This window comes from Corylus avellana, chromosome 7, assembly GCF_965113065.1.
Source record: "Corylus avellana chromosome 7, dhCorAvel1.hap1.2, whole genome shotgun sequence".
Classification (NCBI taxonomy): domain Eukaryota; kingdom Viridiplantae; phylum Streptophyta; class Magnoliopsida; order Fagales; family Betulaceae; genus Corylus; species Corylus avellana.
Genome location: NC_142496.1, coordinates 4,735,734 through 4,754,706, shown reverse-complemented (window position 1 = coordinate 4,754,706; position 18,973 = coordinate 4,735,734). Strand labels below are relative to the sequence as shown.

Sequence of the window (18,973 nt, the reverse complement as noted above, 5' to 3'; positions counted from 1 at the left end):
CCTAAAATTCTTCAAAGGTTAGAGAGTTATCTCTTGTGACAAGAGAATAAGAAGTAACAAATGCATTATAGGAAGGGTTTAAACCGCTAAGGATGAAAGAGATAAGGTCATCATAATCAATGGGTTTACCTACGACTCATAATTCATCAGCCCATGACTTGGCATCATGAAGGTACTCAATGCCGGTTTTGGTTCCCTGCTATAGAGACCGAATCTTCACTTAAGATAGTTGACTCTTGAGCGAGATTTATAAACAAACTTGGTAGCTAGGTGCATCCAGACTTGGCGCGAAGTGGTCAACCCATAGACTGTTGCCAAAACGGTGTCTACCAAAGTGCTATTGATGAAGTTGAGGAGGAATGGATCCTTCCTTTGCCATAGGACATATTTAGGATTGGCAACTTGGCTATCCTTGTCGTTCAAAACCAAGTAAGGTGATGGTTCAGTTCCATCAAGTATACCCATAAGCTCATTGGCTTTCACGGCTAGATCAAATTGTGATGTCCAGCTTATATAATTGGGTCCCTGCAATTTGCACATGACCATCTGAGCAATATTAGGAGGAGACCACGATGAGGTAGTTGCAGGTGTGTTTGAGGGAGCCATAGGATCGAGTAAAGAGGTGAAAGAAGGAAAAATTAAAGCGTGAGCTAGTAAGGCTCTAATAACATGAAAAGATTGCAATATTACTGTAAGACTTTGCTTTTCAATGAATACATTGTGCTGGGCACTACAATATATATATACAGCAGATACAAGTTCAAACGAGAAACATATTATCATGATTTTAATAGGTTAGAGTGGAGAACTATGACCCAACACCCCGCCCAAAATGATATGATATTATCTACTTTTGACTAAATTCGAACGGTTTTATCATTGGGTTTAGCTCAAAAGGTCTCATACCATTTAGAGAGAGCATGCTCTATATAAGAGCATCTATTTTTCTCACACACAGGCAATGTAGGATGCCACAATCACCACCTCTTGGGACCTAACATCTTCACTGGCGACCCTCATAGGCTTATGCATGTCCTCAGGTTGAGTTTCGACTTTGATAATTGATACCATATGTAATAACTTGCTCCAAGTTGTATGATATTGTTTGCTTTGGGCATCAGCCTGCACAGTTTTGTCATTGGGTTTACCCTAAACCCATAACTATCTCTCATAAACTATCACTCTATGTAGGTTACTCATCTCTTCCAAATATGAGATTAGGGTGTTACAAACGTCTCCTCTTAAATTCCTGACATCCTTGCGATGGCCATGTCATGTCGTACTCTAGTACCACATGACCTGACATTACTAAGTAACTTTGATACCATTTGTAACGACCAAGGAAAAAGCGTTAACTATATATGCACTATGATCTCAAAATGATTAGTTAATTTGGAACTTCCCTAGAGTTCCTTATAAACCCAATTCCACCTAATAATTAGGTAATGTGAAACTTAACACTTATGACTATCTCTTATAAACTACACACTTTATGTAGATTATTTATATCTTCCTGATATGGGACTAGGGTGTTACAGTTAGAGTTGACTTATATAGTTTCTTGCAAATGAGTAGAATATCAATAGATTATTAAATTTACGATTTTTTATTAGTGTAAGTTTTTAGAATAAGTAATAGGGGAAAATGTAGTTACCCCTTTGAAGTTTCAAAGGTTTTTCAATTTTAACCCCAAAGTTCAAAAATTGGCAATCTACCCCCCTGAAGTTTCAAAATTGACAATATAAACCTTCTGTTTAATTTTTCCATTAAATTGGATGAAATTTTTTAAAAAAAAGCCTGAGGGCAATGATGTAATTTCATAGATTTCCGTCCATTTTGACGAAAAAATTAAACGGAAGGTTTAAATTGCCAATTTTTGAACTTTGAGGTTAAAATTGAAAAACCCCTTATACTTCAGGGGGTAAACTGCATTTTCCTCTAAGTAATAATTTAACATGGTTTTAGAAAATTTTGAGTTTGAAGTCTATCTGCATCATTTTACTTTCAATTTTAATTAAATATTTCACTTTATTTATTGAGGGGAGAAAACAAAAAAATTAGAATTAGGATTAGCACTCTGCACATGTTATTAGAGTAGAGGAGGTGAAGAGATTCAAGGAAGGTCTGAGGCGGCAAGAAATGGATTGCTATCGCCCAAAAAAAAAAACAAATTGATTGCTAGCAAGAAAGATATAATGGGCTATGGTAAAAAACATGCATCAAGGAATTCGGGTTATGAACATCAGCATAGCAAGGTTGGAGGTAAATAGACTGGGCTTCAGTGGGCCGACTTCTATAGGCCTGTTAAAACTAAAGCCCATGCATGGCGCCCACATTACTTTTAGAAGGAGATGCTCTCTAAACTTTGCAGGCCTTAAAATTTTATATTTTGTCTTCATGTTTGTAGTCCTCTTCGTTCTCTTGTTTTGCTAGGAAAAAAAAAACGTAATATTAAAATTTTATTTTAGGAAAATAAATAAAAGAATATTCGACTACATGAAAAATAATTATAGGATTGGCTGCCCCACATGACAAACACCTATAAACCATATTCAAAAGCCTCTATTTAAAAGGGCACTCATTCCCAAAAATTAAGTATTCTCCTTTCTTCTCAAGTTCTCAACTTAGAAAACTAAATATTAACTTAAGCATAGGAGGCTTTCTGGCCATCCTCCATTAAAGAAAGTTTCTTTATTAAATCGGTTTCATGAAATGAGTTAAATTCACAAATTTTTTCTTAGTATCAGAGTCTACCACAGGACAAATAGGGTCCACATTACTTATCCTATGATAAGAACCAAAAAAAAGTATTAGCTTACACGTGAGGGAGAGTGTTGATGAATTATCTCACATTACCTGTAGATAAAATCTTGAACATTTTTATAAAGAATAGACAATTCTCTCTTATTGAACCAATTTTATAAGTTGAGTTAACTGCACAAATTTTTTCACGATTTTATTAGAACCCCGCCAACCCGTTCCACCATCCAAAAATCCTGCTACAGCTAGCGGTTTATGTGAACGTAAAAAAAATTTTTAGGCAAGCAAGCTGAAAAATAACAAATGCTGGAATTTCTATGAGAGAGAGAGAGAGAGAGAGAGAGAGAGAGAGAAATTTAAGGCAATCTGAGAGGAGAAAGAGCATCAAATTAATCCATGGATATATATATATATATATCCTCGAGCCCAGAGCCATCCTAAGTAACTATGCATCCATGTGATGTCTGTGATATCTATCATATTCACGTGAGCCATGATTGAGTGATGAACGAAGCCACGCCAAAAATCAGGATTTCTAATGAATTCACATGGCTCTACATTAATTGCATGCCTACGTACTGTGGGGGTCCTCACTTCTCAATTCTTTATATATCTTTTTAACTTATTACAATGTTTTTTAAGACAATTTCTTACTCTTTTTTAAAAAATAAATTAAAATATTACCTCAACTTATAAATTAAATACTCACACATTATTACTAAAAAAAAAAAAAAAATCTTCTGCAAAATATTATCAACGGAACCAATCATGAAGGGGAGATATGATACTGACTAAGATTTTATCTTCTCGAATATATATATATAATGTGCGAAAAAAGGGAAAAGGTGAGAGGTACTGACAAAAGAGAGGTATATAGGTTCAATAAATTAGCCGCTCGGGTGTCACAACTTTCAATGCATTTCTATCCTACTTTCATTCAATCTATAAGCACATGGATTGCACCATCTAAGCACATAGATTGCACCGTGAAGGTAATGGCTCAATGGTTTAAGAAAATTTTTAAATGATCAAGACATACATTAGGATGTGAATTTAAATTTTTACAATAGAGAATTCTCACATATATCTAATTAGTATTAGTCGTATTGAATTCTCATTAATACTGATAGAGCTAGATGCTTAGTCAGACTAATTGAGGAATCGTCTACGGTTCTCACTGTCTAAATCCCTTATGTGCTGCTCTCAGTCGGTAGGTGCTACGTACTATGGTTACGTTCATATAAGATAGTCACAATTGTTCTCTCTAGTCTACTCTTTTTGTTCATAAAAAATAAATAAATAATTAAAAAAAAAAAAAGCACATGGATTGCAATTACCAAATTATTGACTCATATATATAATCTTGATATATAATATAAAATGGAATAATATAGAGTATAGAATCTATAGATAGAAGAAGACAATTTGAGTCAAAAAAGCATATGATCCTTTTAATAATTGGTACGAGCTAGATACTGATGGCGGGGGATATCATACTGTCTATGTTAAGCTCCCTTTCAAGCACTAAGCGCCAAAAATAAAGAGGTGCATGGGGGATCGATAGGGATTGTAATCAATTCAGTTTACTTCACGAGACTTCAATCATTTCAGCTCCATTACCATACCCATCCCCTGTTGGAGTTTTCTTTTTTACTTTCCATGCAAGAAAACAATTAAAGATATACTTTCCATATATAGCAGGCATGAAAAGCAAGGCAACGAGAATATTGAATGTTGTGTTTAATTGAGAGAGAGAGAGAGAGAGAGAGAGATGGCAAGTGATGAGGTGGTGAAGAGGGTGGAGTGTGCATGCTGCGGCATTTGGGAGGAGTGCACCACCGGCTACATCGGCTGGGTTCGGGAGCGGTTTGGCGGTGACTGGGTCTGCGGCCTCTGCGAAGAAGCCGTCAAAGATGAGCAGGCGCGGCTTGGCGTTGGAGTTGAAGTTGCTCTGAGGGTGCATGCAACCTTTAGAGAGGTGGCTGCACATGCTGATCCGGCTGCTTCCATTGTTGAGCTAATCAAAAAGATTATGTCTTCTTCTTTATCAACTACTAATAAGGCTTCTTTGCCATGAGCTTTTTAACTCCTAATTAAGTACCTTGTACACCAAGCTAACGTTGATGATGCTTAGCTTAATTATGATGTTAATGGAGCTGGAAAAACAGTTAGCCACCTGCTCCTTCATGTAAAGGCTAATTGTTCAGCACTGATTAATTAATGGCTGAAATATTCTAAAATATTTTCAGGTTCTTGCCATTTATTGCATTCAGCACAATATTTGCACGCTTGATCAGGAAGCTTAAATATTGATTACACAATTGAGATATGGATTACAAACTTGATAGAGTTCATGATCACATACTGTACAAAGAGCCATCATCTTTCTTTTGGCTAATGCATAGTTGGGACCCAGGAGGGAAAACAAGATGTGATGAAGATGATTAAGAAAAAAAATACAAATGGAATAACACATAATATGTTAATTTTTGGGAGACGAATTCATAAAATGTGTATATTTTATAAAGAATTGTAAACATTTTGAGGGGACATTCATCCCTACCCTAACACATGGGTCCGCCCCTGTATGACTAGCTAGGAATCTATAGAGAACTTGCTGAACCTCTTGTTGGAACGAGGGTACGATTGAGAAGTCATCCCCAAATACTATTTACATTTTTTTTCTTCAAAAAAATTAATAATCAAAACATTTTCATTTTTTTATATTAAATCATTTACTTTTTATTGATATTCAAATAAAAAAATTAATATAAAATAATTTTTTTCACTTTTTAATATCACTTTTTCACTTTTTTATACATATTATTATTCTCATTTTTTCTTTTTCCCATCAAAATATGAACAGTACTATCTAAGGGTGGAATGATATTTACCAAACAATGCCCGGCACCCCTAGAGCTGACATAATTGACTATTTGCACTCCTACAAGAAAAGCAAATATTCTCACAAGAATCAAACTCCAAAATACTGAAATTTCTCTACTAAAATGTATTTCTCTCAATCAAGTAATAAGTAACAGTCAATTAATCGACAAAGTCTTCAATGTATTATATCCAATGGGAATTATAAATCTAAAGCCTTAAATTTTTTGTTGCTCCAAATGGTAAGCTGAGAATCACCAATATGAAAATTCATGATAATATCGATATTCTAGTTAATAAAAGACAAAAACAAGAAGTACTAATCCATGACCGCAACATCATCATTCACAGCTAACAAATCTGTAACCAATTACCTGTGGGAAAATAAAACGACAGCTTATGTAGGATTAACAACGCCTTTAAAAAGTTGCCGTTGTAAACAAATCTGTCAAGTTGATCGGCAAATACGACAAGGGCGGCAGCCCTTGTAAACAACATATACAGTGCAGACGGAGCTGCTAGCTTGACAAAACCGATCGAGAGAGAGAGAGAAAGAGTCGGCTCTACGTTGTATATAAAAAGGCTTGTTTGGTAAGATGCATGGAATTAAGAGGAAGATCGAAGGTGTAATTAATTAAGGAATAATTGCACGATGAAGAACAACAGATGTATAGCAATCTGGTCCCTGGTATTAAGGATCCTCACTCTAGCGAAATTACTTTCTTCTATCGCATTATTTGTTACTGACAAAATAAACTTGGGATTGGATGATGATTCCAAAGCAACCTTCAAGGATATCTTCGCATACAGGTAATTAATATTATTGCTCGATCGATCGGCAGATATATATATATATATATATATATATATATATATATTCTTAATTTCATAATCAAAAGCATATTAAGTACCATCAAGGGCAGTCGTTAAGTGGCCTTAAGATAATTTTTATGTAGTTAGGTAAATACTTGGGAATGGGTTTGATTCTTGCAATGGGAATCATCATGCTTTATTAGTGTAAATTATTTTTGGTCCCACTGATGTTATGATAAGGTTGAGTCAAGCTATCCCTCAAGTCCGTCTGCTTGAGTGAGCATTTGCGGTTCTTGCCACCTAAGCCCCTCATGTCATTAATCACGTTCAGATAGAGTAACCACCTTCTCCTACTTTTAACCTCATTGACTGTACGTGGTGCATGACCTACCTATAGCCTGACCGCAAGTGTTCTTTCAAGCTCGATTAAACCGTACGTAGTCTAACCGACATCAATAAAACTTAAGGTAGTTTACACTCATCAGGCATGAAGATTCTCATTGCATGAGTCGAACTCATCTCCTAGCGCTACATCTTTGCTTGCTCTCATTTTATTATCATCACATTTACCTGAATTTTAGTTGGTCTATGGGAAACACATTGGCAGGTATGTGGTTGCCATTGCAGCAATAGGTGCTGTCTACACCTTATTCCAGTTACCTTTCGCTATTTACTATGCAACCAAAGGAAAAAGAATAAACGGATGCTTTCCAGAGTTTGACTTCTACGGAGACAAGGTAATTAAGATTTACTAGTCAACCATACATTGCCCTCCGATCCTTAAGAGCATCCACAGTGACATCTCCAGATGTTTGGAGAAACAATCTTCCAGTACCCTATCTCATTTTAATATTTATTTCCCTTTTCTCCTCCCCTCTCTCTCCACATGGGTGCTTTCGAGAATAAAAAAGAATAAAGTTAAAATAATAATTATATTTAAATAAAATAAAGTGAGATTTAGAGAGTTTAATTATTGTATGGTGCTTTTAAAAAGTTGCTAGTTAAACTTAAAAATGTGAATTTTTAAACCAAATTTTAACTAAAGAATAAAGAGTTCAATGGAAATTAATTAATGCTCTAAAACTCTAGTCTTCTTTTTTTTTTTTCTTTTTCTTTTTCTTTTCTCTCTCTCTCTCTTTTTCTATTTATCTCTTATAGATCATAATGGTTATTGGTAAATTTATTTGATGTGAGTTTATTCCGCAGATCGAGTAGAAAAATATGGTTCAAGATGATCTTATGAACATTTTCGTTTTTGGTAGCCAATTAGTTAATTGGGCGAGGGAAAGAAAATTGGTTACTTTTTAAATAATTTTTGAATAAATTATAATGAAAAAGAGTAATGCTATATAGCCATCGTCTGCTATTTCACTCTCATTATTGGGCTGATGTGGCAATACCTATCAATCCTTTAAATTTGATCAATCTTTATTTAAAAAGAAAAGAAAAAAATCAAATGGGTAACAGGTAATACCACATCAGCTTCAGCTTTAGCTTGTCAAGTTTATTAATAATATTATTTAAATTATTATCAACAAAATATAATTAAGGATTTGATTTCACAGCTCATCAGCTTGCTCCTAGCCACGGCTGTTGGTGCTGGTTTTGCTGTCTCTGTTGAGTTCAATAGAACCGTGGACGGTCTGGTTGGTGATTTCTTTGATAAAGCAATTATTGCAACCGGTGTTCTATTGGGGGCAACTATTTGCATGGTTGTAGTTTCAGTGCTTTCATCCATTAGTCGGGCCAGCAAGTAAAGGATTCTTTGGAATAGTTTATTCTTGCCTTTCTTTTACCAATATTGAGACCATTTTAAATTTTTTTTAAAAAAAATTGAAGTCTCTTCTCATGCCAGTGCCTTTTATTTTCTTTTTCTTTTTTAAATATTTTCTGCATTTCTTTATGTAATGAAAGATTATTATTATTATTATTGTTATTATGACTTTTACTAATACCCAGGCAAGTTTGAATCGATGCCTTGCTAAATGGGTGGCAGAATATCATCAAAGTAAACCATAATAATTAAACTTGCCAATAAAAGGTTGAAGGCATTGGGCCATTACTCTCAGAATGCTCTGGCCTGTTGTATTGTAAAGACAGAACAGCTAGCATGACAATTGACAAGCCACTAGCTCATACAAGCAGTTTTCTAATTCATCACTTGGTTTGATTCGAATAAGACTCGCACATAATAAGTTTAGATTCAAGATATATAAGATACATCGATTAAGAATGCCATTCAAAGTATGACTATAAATTTTTGACATGACCTGCGAATTTGACATTAATCGAATATAAAATTGGCGAGTTAGGGTTGAGGAGTATAACTCGTTAAATTAAATGAGTCAAGTTAGAATTAACCTATATGGTCTTATCCTCATGCTTCGTCACGGCCTAAAACTCGACACAAGATATTTAAGGCTGACAATTTTTAACCCAATCTACAAATTTGACATGAACCAAACACGAAATTAATAGGTTTGAGTTGATGGGTCTAACCCGTTTAATTAAATTGATAGGATTAGAGTTGACTTTTATAATTTTATATACATGTTTTGACATAATTCGAAATAAACATGCGAACACAAATTGCCACTCCTAAATTTTTAAACAACTCTTAAAGTTGTTTGGTATGTGAATTACAATGTTTCGCTTTCCAACAAGAAGGTTTGTTGTTAATTTTCATTAATCGAGTATGATAAGGAAACAAAGTCTCTCTTCATTACTTTTTGTTAGGGGTGAACACCAATTTCAGATGCTCAGCGGAATTAATCTACCCCTCTTTGTGCAAATTAAATAGTAACACAATAGCAAAATAATAATCAAGCAAACCCACAAGCAAGACACCAAGATTTTTACGTGGAAAACCCTCCAATGCGAAGGTAAAAACCACGGGACCTAGTCCAGTTAAATCTTCCACTATCAACAATAATGAGTTTACAATTTGTCTTCCCTAGAGAAATATCTAGAGGTTATCACCACATCAAGAATACATGCATTCTTGGATTAAACATAAATTCATCACCCTAAAGTGGATTCCAACAATAATAAAGAAAGATCTCACCAAGTAGGTATTAGCAACCAAACGATTGGAGAGGAATTCCAACGATCGACACCAGTCAATACGTAGCACTCGTCGTCAGGAGCAACCCTCTAAAATTGCATCAAGATCGAACCACAAACGACCTTCCAATCTCTGACGGATGTGAAAAAAGCCTAACTTTTTTTTCTCCTTTTTCTTTTTCTCTCCCTGCGCCGCACTATTCTTTTTTTTTTTTCTCCTGCGCGCCGCACTCTTCTTTCTTTTTCTTTTCACTTTTTCTTTTGTCTCACGTCTTATATATATATAGTACACAAAGAGTTTGAAACTCTTTGTGTTGTCCACGTGGGTTGGTCCCCACATAAAGAGGGACCACCCAACAAATCTCCCCCTCCCGATTATGTGGGGGGCTGCACCAAGCCCGCCGCGCTTCTGCAAATTTCAAGCTTTTGCATAGGCAACGATTTAGTCATCATATCTGACCCATTATCATCAGTATGGATTTTCTCAATCTGTAACAGCTTATCCTCCAATGCATCACGAATCCAATGACACTTAACATCAATATGTTTCGATCTTGAATGGAAAGTTGAATTCTTACTGAGATGGATGGCACTCTGACTGTCACAGTAAAGCACATACCTCTCTTGTTGTAAACCCAGTTCTTGTAAGAACTTTTTCATCCATAACAATTCTTTAGCCGCTTCAGTAATAGCAATGTACTCTGCCTCTGTGGTAGACAAAGCAACACACTTCTGCAATCTGGACTGCCATGACACTGCTCCCCCTGAATAAGTAATCAGGTACCCTGAAGTAGATTTTCTAGAATCAATATCCCCAGCCATATCTGCATCTGTAAACCCATCAAGCACCTGTTGACCACTGCCAAAGCACAAACATACTCTCGAAGTACCTCTGAGATACCTGAGAATCCATTTCACAGCTGCCCAATGTTCTTTACCAGGATTAGAAAGGAACCGACTAACAACTCCAACTGCATGAGCGATATCAGGCCTCGTACACACCATGGCGTACATCAAGCTACCCACGGCTGATGCGTAAGGCACTTTCTTCATTTCATCTTTTTCTTTCTCACTTGTAGGACTTTGCTTTGAACTCAACTTCAAATGCCCTGCAAGTGTAGAGTTCACCGGTTTTGCCTTGCTCATGTTGAACCTGTCCAATACCTTCTCGATATAACTCTCTTGTGATAGCCACAATTTTCCTTTCTTCCTATCACGAGAGATCTTCATACCAAGGATATGCTTTGCGGGTCCCAAGTCCTTCATAGCAAAGGACTTACTCAATTCTTTCTTCAATCTGTCAATTTTACTAGTGTCACGACAAACAATCAACATGTCGTCCACATACAGCAAGAGAATAATAAATTCTCCATCAGAGAATTTCTTCACAAACACACAATGATCTGCTGTAGTTCTCTCATACCCATGATCAACCATAAAAGAATCAAACTTCTTATACCACTGTCTCGGTGCCTGCTTGAGTCCGTACAAGCTCTTTTTCAACCGACACACTAAGTGTTCTTTGCCTTTAGCTGTGAACCCCTCTGGTTGCTCCATATAAATTTCCTCCTCCAAGTCACCATGAAGGAAAGCAGTCTTCACATCAAGCTGTTCGATCTCCAAATTCATTTTGGCAGCCAAACTCAAAACAACTCTGATAGAAGACATCTTTACCACGGGTGAGAAAATTTCATCAAAATCAATGCCCTACTTTTGACCGAACCCCTTTACAACTAGTCGCGCCTTGTACCTTGGCTGTGATCTGTTTGGTTCAATCTTGCATCTGAACACCCATTTGTTCTTGAGTGCTCTCTTGCCCTTAGGCAGTTCCACCAAATCATATGTGTGATTCTCATGCAAGGATTTCATCTCGTCTTGCATGGCTTCTAACCATTGATTTTTCTGGTCATGTAGCATAACCTCTTGATAACTTTCTGGCTCTCCCCCATCAGAAAGTAGCACATACTCATTGGCTGAATACGTTCTGGAAGGCTGTCGGTTTCTGGTAGATCTTCTCAACTGAATCTCAGCGGCTGGTTCTGAAGAAGCTTGCTCTAGATGCTCTTCTGACTCCACATTATCAATTATAGGCTCACCATTTTCACCAACTGTATCAACCTGTTCTTCTTGTACATCTCCCATGTGTTCATCATGCATCACACAAGGAGGAATAACTGGATCCAAATCAACACGATATTCACTCAGAGACTCTGCCTTTTTCTGATCCAAGTCTTCAATGGTTTGATCTTCAAAGAATACGACATCTCTGCTTCGTATGATTTTCTTATTAACTGGATCCCACAATCTGTAACCAAACTCCTCATGCCCATAACCCATGAAGATACATTGCTTGACTTTGCTATCAAGCTTTAACCTCTCATCTCTAGGAATATGGACGAATGCCCTGCAGCCAAACACTCTCAAGTGCTCAAAAGAAACATCTTTCCCTGTCCAAACCCTTTGAGGAATGTTACCATCCAAAGGGACTGAAGGAGAAAGATTTATCAAGTCAACTGCTGTCCTCATTGCCTCACCCCAAAATTGTTTAGGCAATTTTGCATGAGAGAGCATACACCTGATTCTCTCACAGATGGTTCTGTTCATTCTCTCTGCTACTCCATTATGCTGCGGAGTCTTGGGCACAGTTTTCTCAAGCCTGATCCCATGGCTTTTGCAATACTCTTCAAACGGTCCTCTGTATTCACCACCATTGTCTGCACGGACGCATTTTAACTGCCTTCCAGTTTCTCTTTCAACCTTCATATGAAAGACTTTGAACATACCCAATACCTGATCTTTGGTTTTCAAAGCAAACACCCATACCTTTCTAGAGTGGTCATCAATAAAAGTCACATAATAAAGTGCACCACCTAGAGTTTTAGTGTTCATAGTGCAGACATCAGTGTGAACTAAATCAAGAATATTAGACTTTCTTGATGAAGAAGATTTTTGAAAAGAAACTCTTCTTTGTTTTCCAACAAGACAATGAGTACAGGGCATTAGTGACGTACCTTTATTATTAGGTAGGAGCTGTTCCTTGGCGAGAATCTGAAGTCCCTTCTCACTCATGTGACCAAGCCTCTTGTGCCATAGCTCAGTGGAGTTTTCATTCTCAACAACAATCGCATCTCCCTTGACTAGTCTTGCAGCTGTCTTGTAGAGAGTGTTGTTCTTCTTTCCCCTGGCTAAGATAAGAGAACCCTTGCTCAGTTTCCACTGTCCACTTTCAAGGTAATTGTGGTAGCCTTCATCATCAAGTTTCCCAATAGAAATCAAGTTGAAGCGCATTTCAGGAACATGCCTAACATCCTTGAGAATCAATTTGCACCCAATGCTGGTTTCTAGCTGTATATCTCCCATGCCCACAACTTTACACTTTGCTTCATTTCCCATCCTAACCCAACCAAAATCGCCACTGGTGTAGGAAGAGAAGAAATCTCTATGTGGAGTAATATGAAAAGATGCTGCTGTATCAACTACCCACGTAGATTCATCACATGCGAGATTAGCATAAGCTTCATCAAAAGCAAATACCACATCACCATCAGATGCAACTGCTGCAGTGTCTTTTTCTTCTTGACGTTCTTCGTCTTTTCCTTTCAACTGTTCCCTCTTAAACTTTCTGCAATCTCTTCTTATATGCCCAGGCTTGCCACAGTGAAAACATTTTATGTCCATTTTTGAATAGGACTTTCCTCTTGACTTGTCACGATTGTCATACCTGTGAGGTTTTCTGCTTTTACTTCTCCCCCGCCTTTCTATAACAAGTGCCTCTGAATGAGAAGAAATACCTTGCTCTTTCCTTCTTGCCTCTTCATTGAACATGCTGTCTTTTACCATACCCATAGTTATCACACCATTGGGAGCCGAATTACTGAGTGACACCACCAAGGTTTCCCAACTGTCTGGCAAAGAACTCAACACAAGTAATGCTTGCACCTCATCATCTAGTGCAAGTTTCATGGTAGACAACTCGTTCAACATTCCCTGAAAATTACTCAGATGCTCCGTAACACTATGCCCATCTTTGTACTTCAAATTCACAAGCCTTCTTATCACAAAGGCTTTGTTTTGAGCAGTCTTTCGTTCATAAAGACTCTCTAACTTCTGCCAAAGACCATATGCATCAACTTCTTTGGCTACGTGATGAAAGACACTTTGATCAACCCACTGCCTAATATATCCAACGGCTTTCCTATTCAATTTCTTCCAATCATCGTTGGTTGCAGCAACTGGTTTGACACCTTTCAACTCAATGGGGTCAAACAATTCTTTGCAATACAAAATATCTTCCATCCTAGTCTTCCAAATTGAATAATTGGAAGCTGTGAGTTTAACCATGCTATTAGATGACTCTTCCATTTAATTCACACAAGAACTCCACACAAACAATGAACCAAAAGCTCTGATACCACTTTGTTAGGGGTGAACACCAATTTCAGATGCTCAACGGAATTAATCTACCCCTCTTTGTGCAAATTAAATAGTAACACAATAGCAAAATAATAATCAAGCAAACCCACAAGCAAGACACCAAGATTTTTACGTGGAAAACCCTCCAATGCGAAGGTAAAAACCACGGGACCTAGTCCAGTTAAATCTTCCACTATCAACAATAATGAGTTTACAATTTGTCTTCCCTAGAGAAATATCTAGAGGTTATCACCACATCAAGAATACATGCATTCTTGGATTAAACATAAATTCATCACCCTAAAGTGGATTCCAACAATAATAAAGAAAGATCTCACCAAGTAGGTATTAGCAACCAAACGATTGGAGAGGAATTCCAACGATCGACACCAGTCAATACGTAGCACTCGTCGTCAGGAGCAACCCTCTAAAATTGCATCAAGATCGAACCACAAACGACCTTCCAATCTCTGACGGATGTGAAAAAAGCCTAACTTTTTTTTCTCCTTTTTCTTTTTCTCTCCCTGCGCCGCACTATTCTTTTTTTTTTTTCTCCTGCGCGCCGCACTCTTCTTTCTTTTTCTTTTCACTTTTTCTTTTGTCTCACGTCTTATATATATATAGTACACAAAGAGTTTGAAACTCTTTGTGTTGTCCACGTGGGTTGGTCCCCACATAAAGAGGGACCACCCAACACTTTTGTGTATAACACCAGGAAAAAAAAAAAAAAAAGGTCTGTTTAATTGTTGGTAGGCCTATGGTGTAGTGTACCGACTAACGAGGTGACTCCTAGCATGTAATAACCCTCAATTTGAGCACTGTTATTTGAGTAGCCACCATATGTCAAGATTCCCTAAAGTACTAATAGTAGCTTCCCTAAACGTCTAGAAAACTCAAAAAATAATAAGGCCGACTAGAGTGTCTATGGGTTGATTCTAGTCCAAGACCAACCGCTTTTGTGAGATTTGACCAAGGAAGATGATCCAAATCTTCCCTCTCCTTCTACTCCCTCTATCTAAGTTATTTATCTCTCTATCAAATTTGCCTAGGTATTTTACAACTCGATGCTAGTTGGTATGATATTTTTCGCTTTAGGCCTCGGCCTGCGCGGTTTTGTTATTGGGATTACCTTACCCCAAAAGGCTTAGTTAATATCATTTCGAGAGCATGCTCTTATATAGGTACATCATATTTCTCGTACTCAAGCAATGTAGGACTCCACAATTACTCCCTCTTGAGACCGAGTGTCTTTATTGATTGTTTCATGGTAAGGCAGTGGCGCGGATTGTTGGGGTTCTTTACCACCCTGAATTTTTTTATAATCTCAATAAATATACTATTTTCTATAGCATAGTCCCATCAATATTAACTTTTCACCCCCCAAATGGTTTCCAGCTTTCCACCGGTGCTTGGACCAAAACAAGGAAGCAATAAGTTATATGCTTATAGCTTTTAAAAAAAACACAAGTACAATATAGATTATTTTATAGATATGTAATGTTTATATATAATTATGAGATGATTTATTGAAAAATTAAATTTAAGATTTGTCTGTTTTTATTTTACATAAAGTCATAAATTGACGCACACACACATTGACATGTATTTATTTATTTATGTAGGTTCAGACCCCAAACACAAAATAAATAAATAAATAAAATTGATTTCTTCCCTAGAGCTGTGGTTATTTTATTCCTTCATATGAAAGAACCATGTTAACGTGCTTTGTTTTTCTATTGCACTTGTTCATTTTTTTTCTTTTCTTTTCTAATTAAAAATGGCAGGTGGATGAGACCAATTGTAACTATTCTATTTGGGCGTGAAAATAGTAGCATTTACTCGTTAGAAGCCGCACAAGAAGAGCATAGACGGTGGGAACCGCAGACGCTTTTTCAAGTCCAACTAAGTCATACTTGACCTAACTCCATTAGGGCATCAATGAAAATCAAAGTGGTTTACACTAATTAAAAATGAAAATTCTCATTTGCGGGATTTGAATCATGCCCTAGTGGTTTATTTTCTTCTTGGGAAAAATACAAAAAAAAAACATCTTAAACTAACAACCGTTTTTTAAATTGCCTTATTGCCTCATGAAATTTAAAGTGTGCTAAGGTGGTACATCAAACTATCAAAGTGTGTCAAAAATGCCACTTTTCTTAAAAAATAAAAATAAAATAAATAAAAAATAAAAAATTATATTCTTATACTACCCTTATTCTCTTCGAAACTTTATTTATCCAAAGTCTTCAATGTATTATATCCAATGGGAATTATAAATTCAAAGCCTTCAACTTTTTGTTGCTCCAAATGGTAAGGTGAGAATCACCATGAAAGGTCATGATAATATCAATATTCTAGTTAATAAAAAAACAAAACAAGAAGTAATCCATGACAGCAACATCAATGCATCATTAATCACAGCTAACAAATCTGTCACCTATTACGGTATTCCCTGTGGGAAACAAAACGACAGCTTATATAGGATTAACAATGCCTTTGAAAAGTTGGCGTTTGATCGGCAAATACGACAAGGGCGGCCCTTGTAAACAACATATACAGTGCAGACGGAGCTGCTAGCTCGACATAATCGAGAGAGAGAGAGAGAGAGTCGGCTCAAATCCGTGTATAAAAAGGCTTGTTTGGAAACATGCATGGAATTAAGCAAAATGAAGGAATAAGAAGGGTGTAATTAATTAAGGAATAATTGAATGATGAAGAAGAACAGAGGTATAGCAATCTCGTCCCTGGTATTAAGGATCCTCACTCTAGCGAAATTACTTTCTTGTATCGGATTATTTGTTACCGACAAAATCACCTTGGGATTGGATGGTGATTCCAAAGTAACCATCTTCAGCTTCAAGGATGTCATCGCATACAGGTAATATTGCTCCATCGGCAGATACATATTAATCTTTCATAATCAAAAACAAATTAAGTACCATCAAGGGTAGTCGTCGCAATGGGAATTCTGGAATTCTCATGCATTATTTGTGTAGATCATTTTGGGTTTCACTCGTGTCATGATGAGGTTGGGTCAAGCTATCCCTCAAGTTTCCTGACTTGAGTGATGAGCGTTTATGGTTTCCATTATCTAAGCACCTACTGTCATTAGTCATGTTCAAGTAGAGTAGCCACTCTAGCCACCTCCTCCTACTTTTAATCTCCTTGAGTGTGGTGCATGACCATTAGCAACACCTGTTTACGAGCGTTTTTTCACGCTCGATTGAACTATAGCCTAACTAAACATCAATAAGACCCAAAGTGATTTACACTGATTAATCAAGCATGAAGATTTTCATTGCATGATTCGAATTAACTCATGCCCTAATGTTTAGGTAACAACATGATCTGAATTGTCTTACAGTCATTGAACCACCACTCTTAATGCTTTTATTTTTTCATGAATTATATATATATATATATACAACAATTTGTTGTCCTTTTAGTCTTGTATAAATCGACTCATTAGTATTAATTATGTTCCAGAGTAACAATATCTTTGGTTTCTCTACATTTACCTGAATTCTAGTTGGTCGATCTATGGTAAACACATTGGCAGGTATGTGGTTGCCATTGCAGCGATAGGTGCAGTCTACACCTTATTACAGTAACCTTTTGCTATTTACTATGCAATCAAAGGAAAAAGGTTAAACGGATGCTTTCCAGAGTTTGACTTCTACGGAGACAAGGTAATTAAAATTTACTAGTCAACCATATATTGCCTTACCTCCCTGAAACTCAAGTGTCCTTTTTCCTTTTTTTTTTTTTGTTTCCCTTTTTTCTCCTTTTCTGTTTATCTCTTATATATTATAATGGTCATTAGTAAATTTATTTGATTTGTGAGTTTATACCGTTGAGTAGAAAAATATGGTTCAAAATGGTTTTATGAATATTTTTCATTTTTGGTAGCCAATTAGTTAATTGAGCGAATGGAAGGAAATTGGTTACAGATAATCTTTTAAATACTTTTTGAATAAATTATAATGAAAAAGAGTAATGTTATATACCCATCTCCTATTCTGCTTTCATACTATTGGACTGATGTGACAACACAATTAAAAATAAATAAAAATCTAAGGGATGATGGGCACTGCCACGTCAACCCAATCGTATATGATAAATAAGTATTTAGAATTACTCGTATAAATTATCCCTTCTCTTATCAAGACATAAATGGTTTCCAGGTATCCTTAAAGACTGTTCACTTTACTTTCTCTTAGAATTCCCTTACTGTTTCCCTCAAATTTGTCTATGCTTTCTTCTTTTTTTTTTTTTAGAGAGAGAAGCTGGACAAAACTTGATTGTTGTTAATGTGTTGCATTTGGTTCTACTTTCTGTTTAATTATCCCAAAATATAGCCGAGTGCCAAGTTTATTAATAATATTATTTAAATTAGTATCATTATTATCAACAAAATATAATTAAGCATTTGATTTCACAGCTCATCAGCTTGCTCCTGGCCACAGCTGTTGGTGCTGGTTTTGCCATCTCTGTTGAATTCAAAAGAAACGTAGACAATCTAGCTGATGATTTCCTGGATAAAGCAATTATTGCAACCGGTGTTCTATTAGGGGCAACTGTTTGCATGGCTGTAGTTTCAGTACTTTCATGATTTCATCCATCAGTCGAAGCAGCAAGTAGAGGATTGTTTGGATTAGTTTAATCTTGCCTTCTTTTAGCAATATTGAGACCATTCTCTAGGCTGATGCTTTTTTATTTTCTTTTTCTTTTTAAATATTTTCTGCATTTCTTTAAATAATGTAAGATTATTATTATTATTGTTATTATTATGACTTTTACTAATAGCCAAGCAAGTTTGAATATCATCAAAGTAAACAATAATAAACTTGCCAATAAAAGGCTAACAAGGTGACTCCCAGCATGTAATAACCCTCAATTTGGGCATTGTTATTTGAGTAGCCACCATGAGTGTCAAGGTCCACTAAAGCAGTGGTAGGAACTTCCCTAAATCACATTCATTTTATTTTCTAAATGTAGAGAAAACTCTTAAAATAATCACATTCATTTTTTTATTTTAATA

At 36.2% G+C, this 18,973-nt stretch overlaps 2 protein-coding genes and 1 pseudogene across 2 annotated transcripts; all 3 read left to right on the top strand.

Moving 5' to 3' along the window:
- The first annotated feature begins 4,531 nt into the window (after positions 1 to 4,531).
- On the top strand, positions 4,532 to 4,837 carry LOC132185786 (uncharacterized). Its single transcript, XM_059599573.2, has one exon. It carries the CDS (start codon positions 4,532 to 4,534, stop codon positions 4,835 to 4,837), a length of 306 nt encoding a protein of 101 aa, XP_059455556.2.
- Positions 4,838 to 6,295: 1,458 nt separating this feature from the next.
- Positions 6,296 to 8,213, top strand: LOC132185420 (CASP-like protein 4D1). The gene is made up of 3 exons (XM_059599196.2): positions 6,296 to 6,453; positions 7,064 to 7,193; positions 8,022 to 8,213. Exons 1-3 carry the CDS (start codon positions 6,296 to 6,298, stop codon positions 8,211 to 8,213), a joined length of 480 nt encoding a protein of 159 aa, XP_059455179.2.
- An 8,430-nt stretch (positions 8,214 to 16,643) lies between these two features.
- On the top strand, positions 16,644 to 18,544 carry LOC132185421 (CASP-like protein 4D1; annotated as a pseudogene).
- Positions 18,545 to 18,973: the final 429 nt, after the last annotated feature.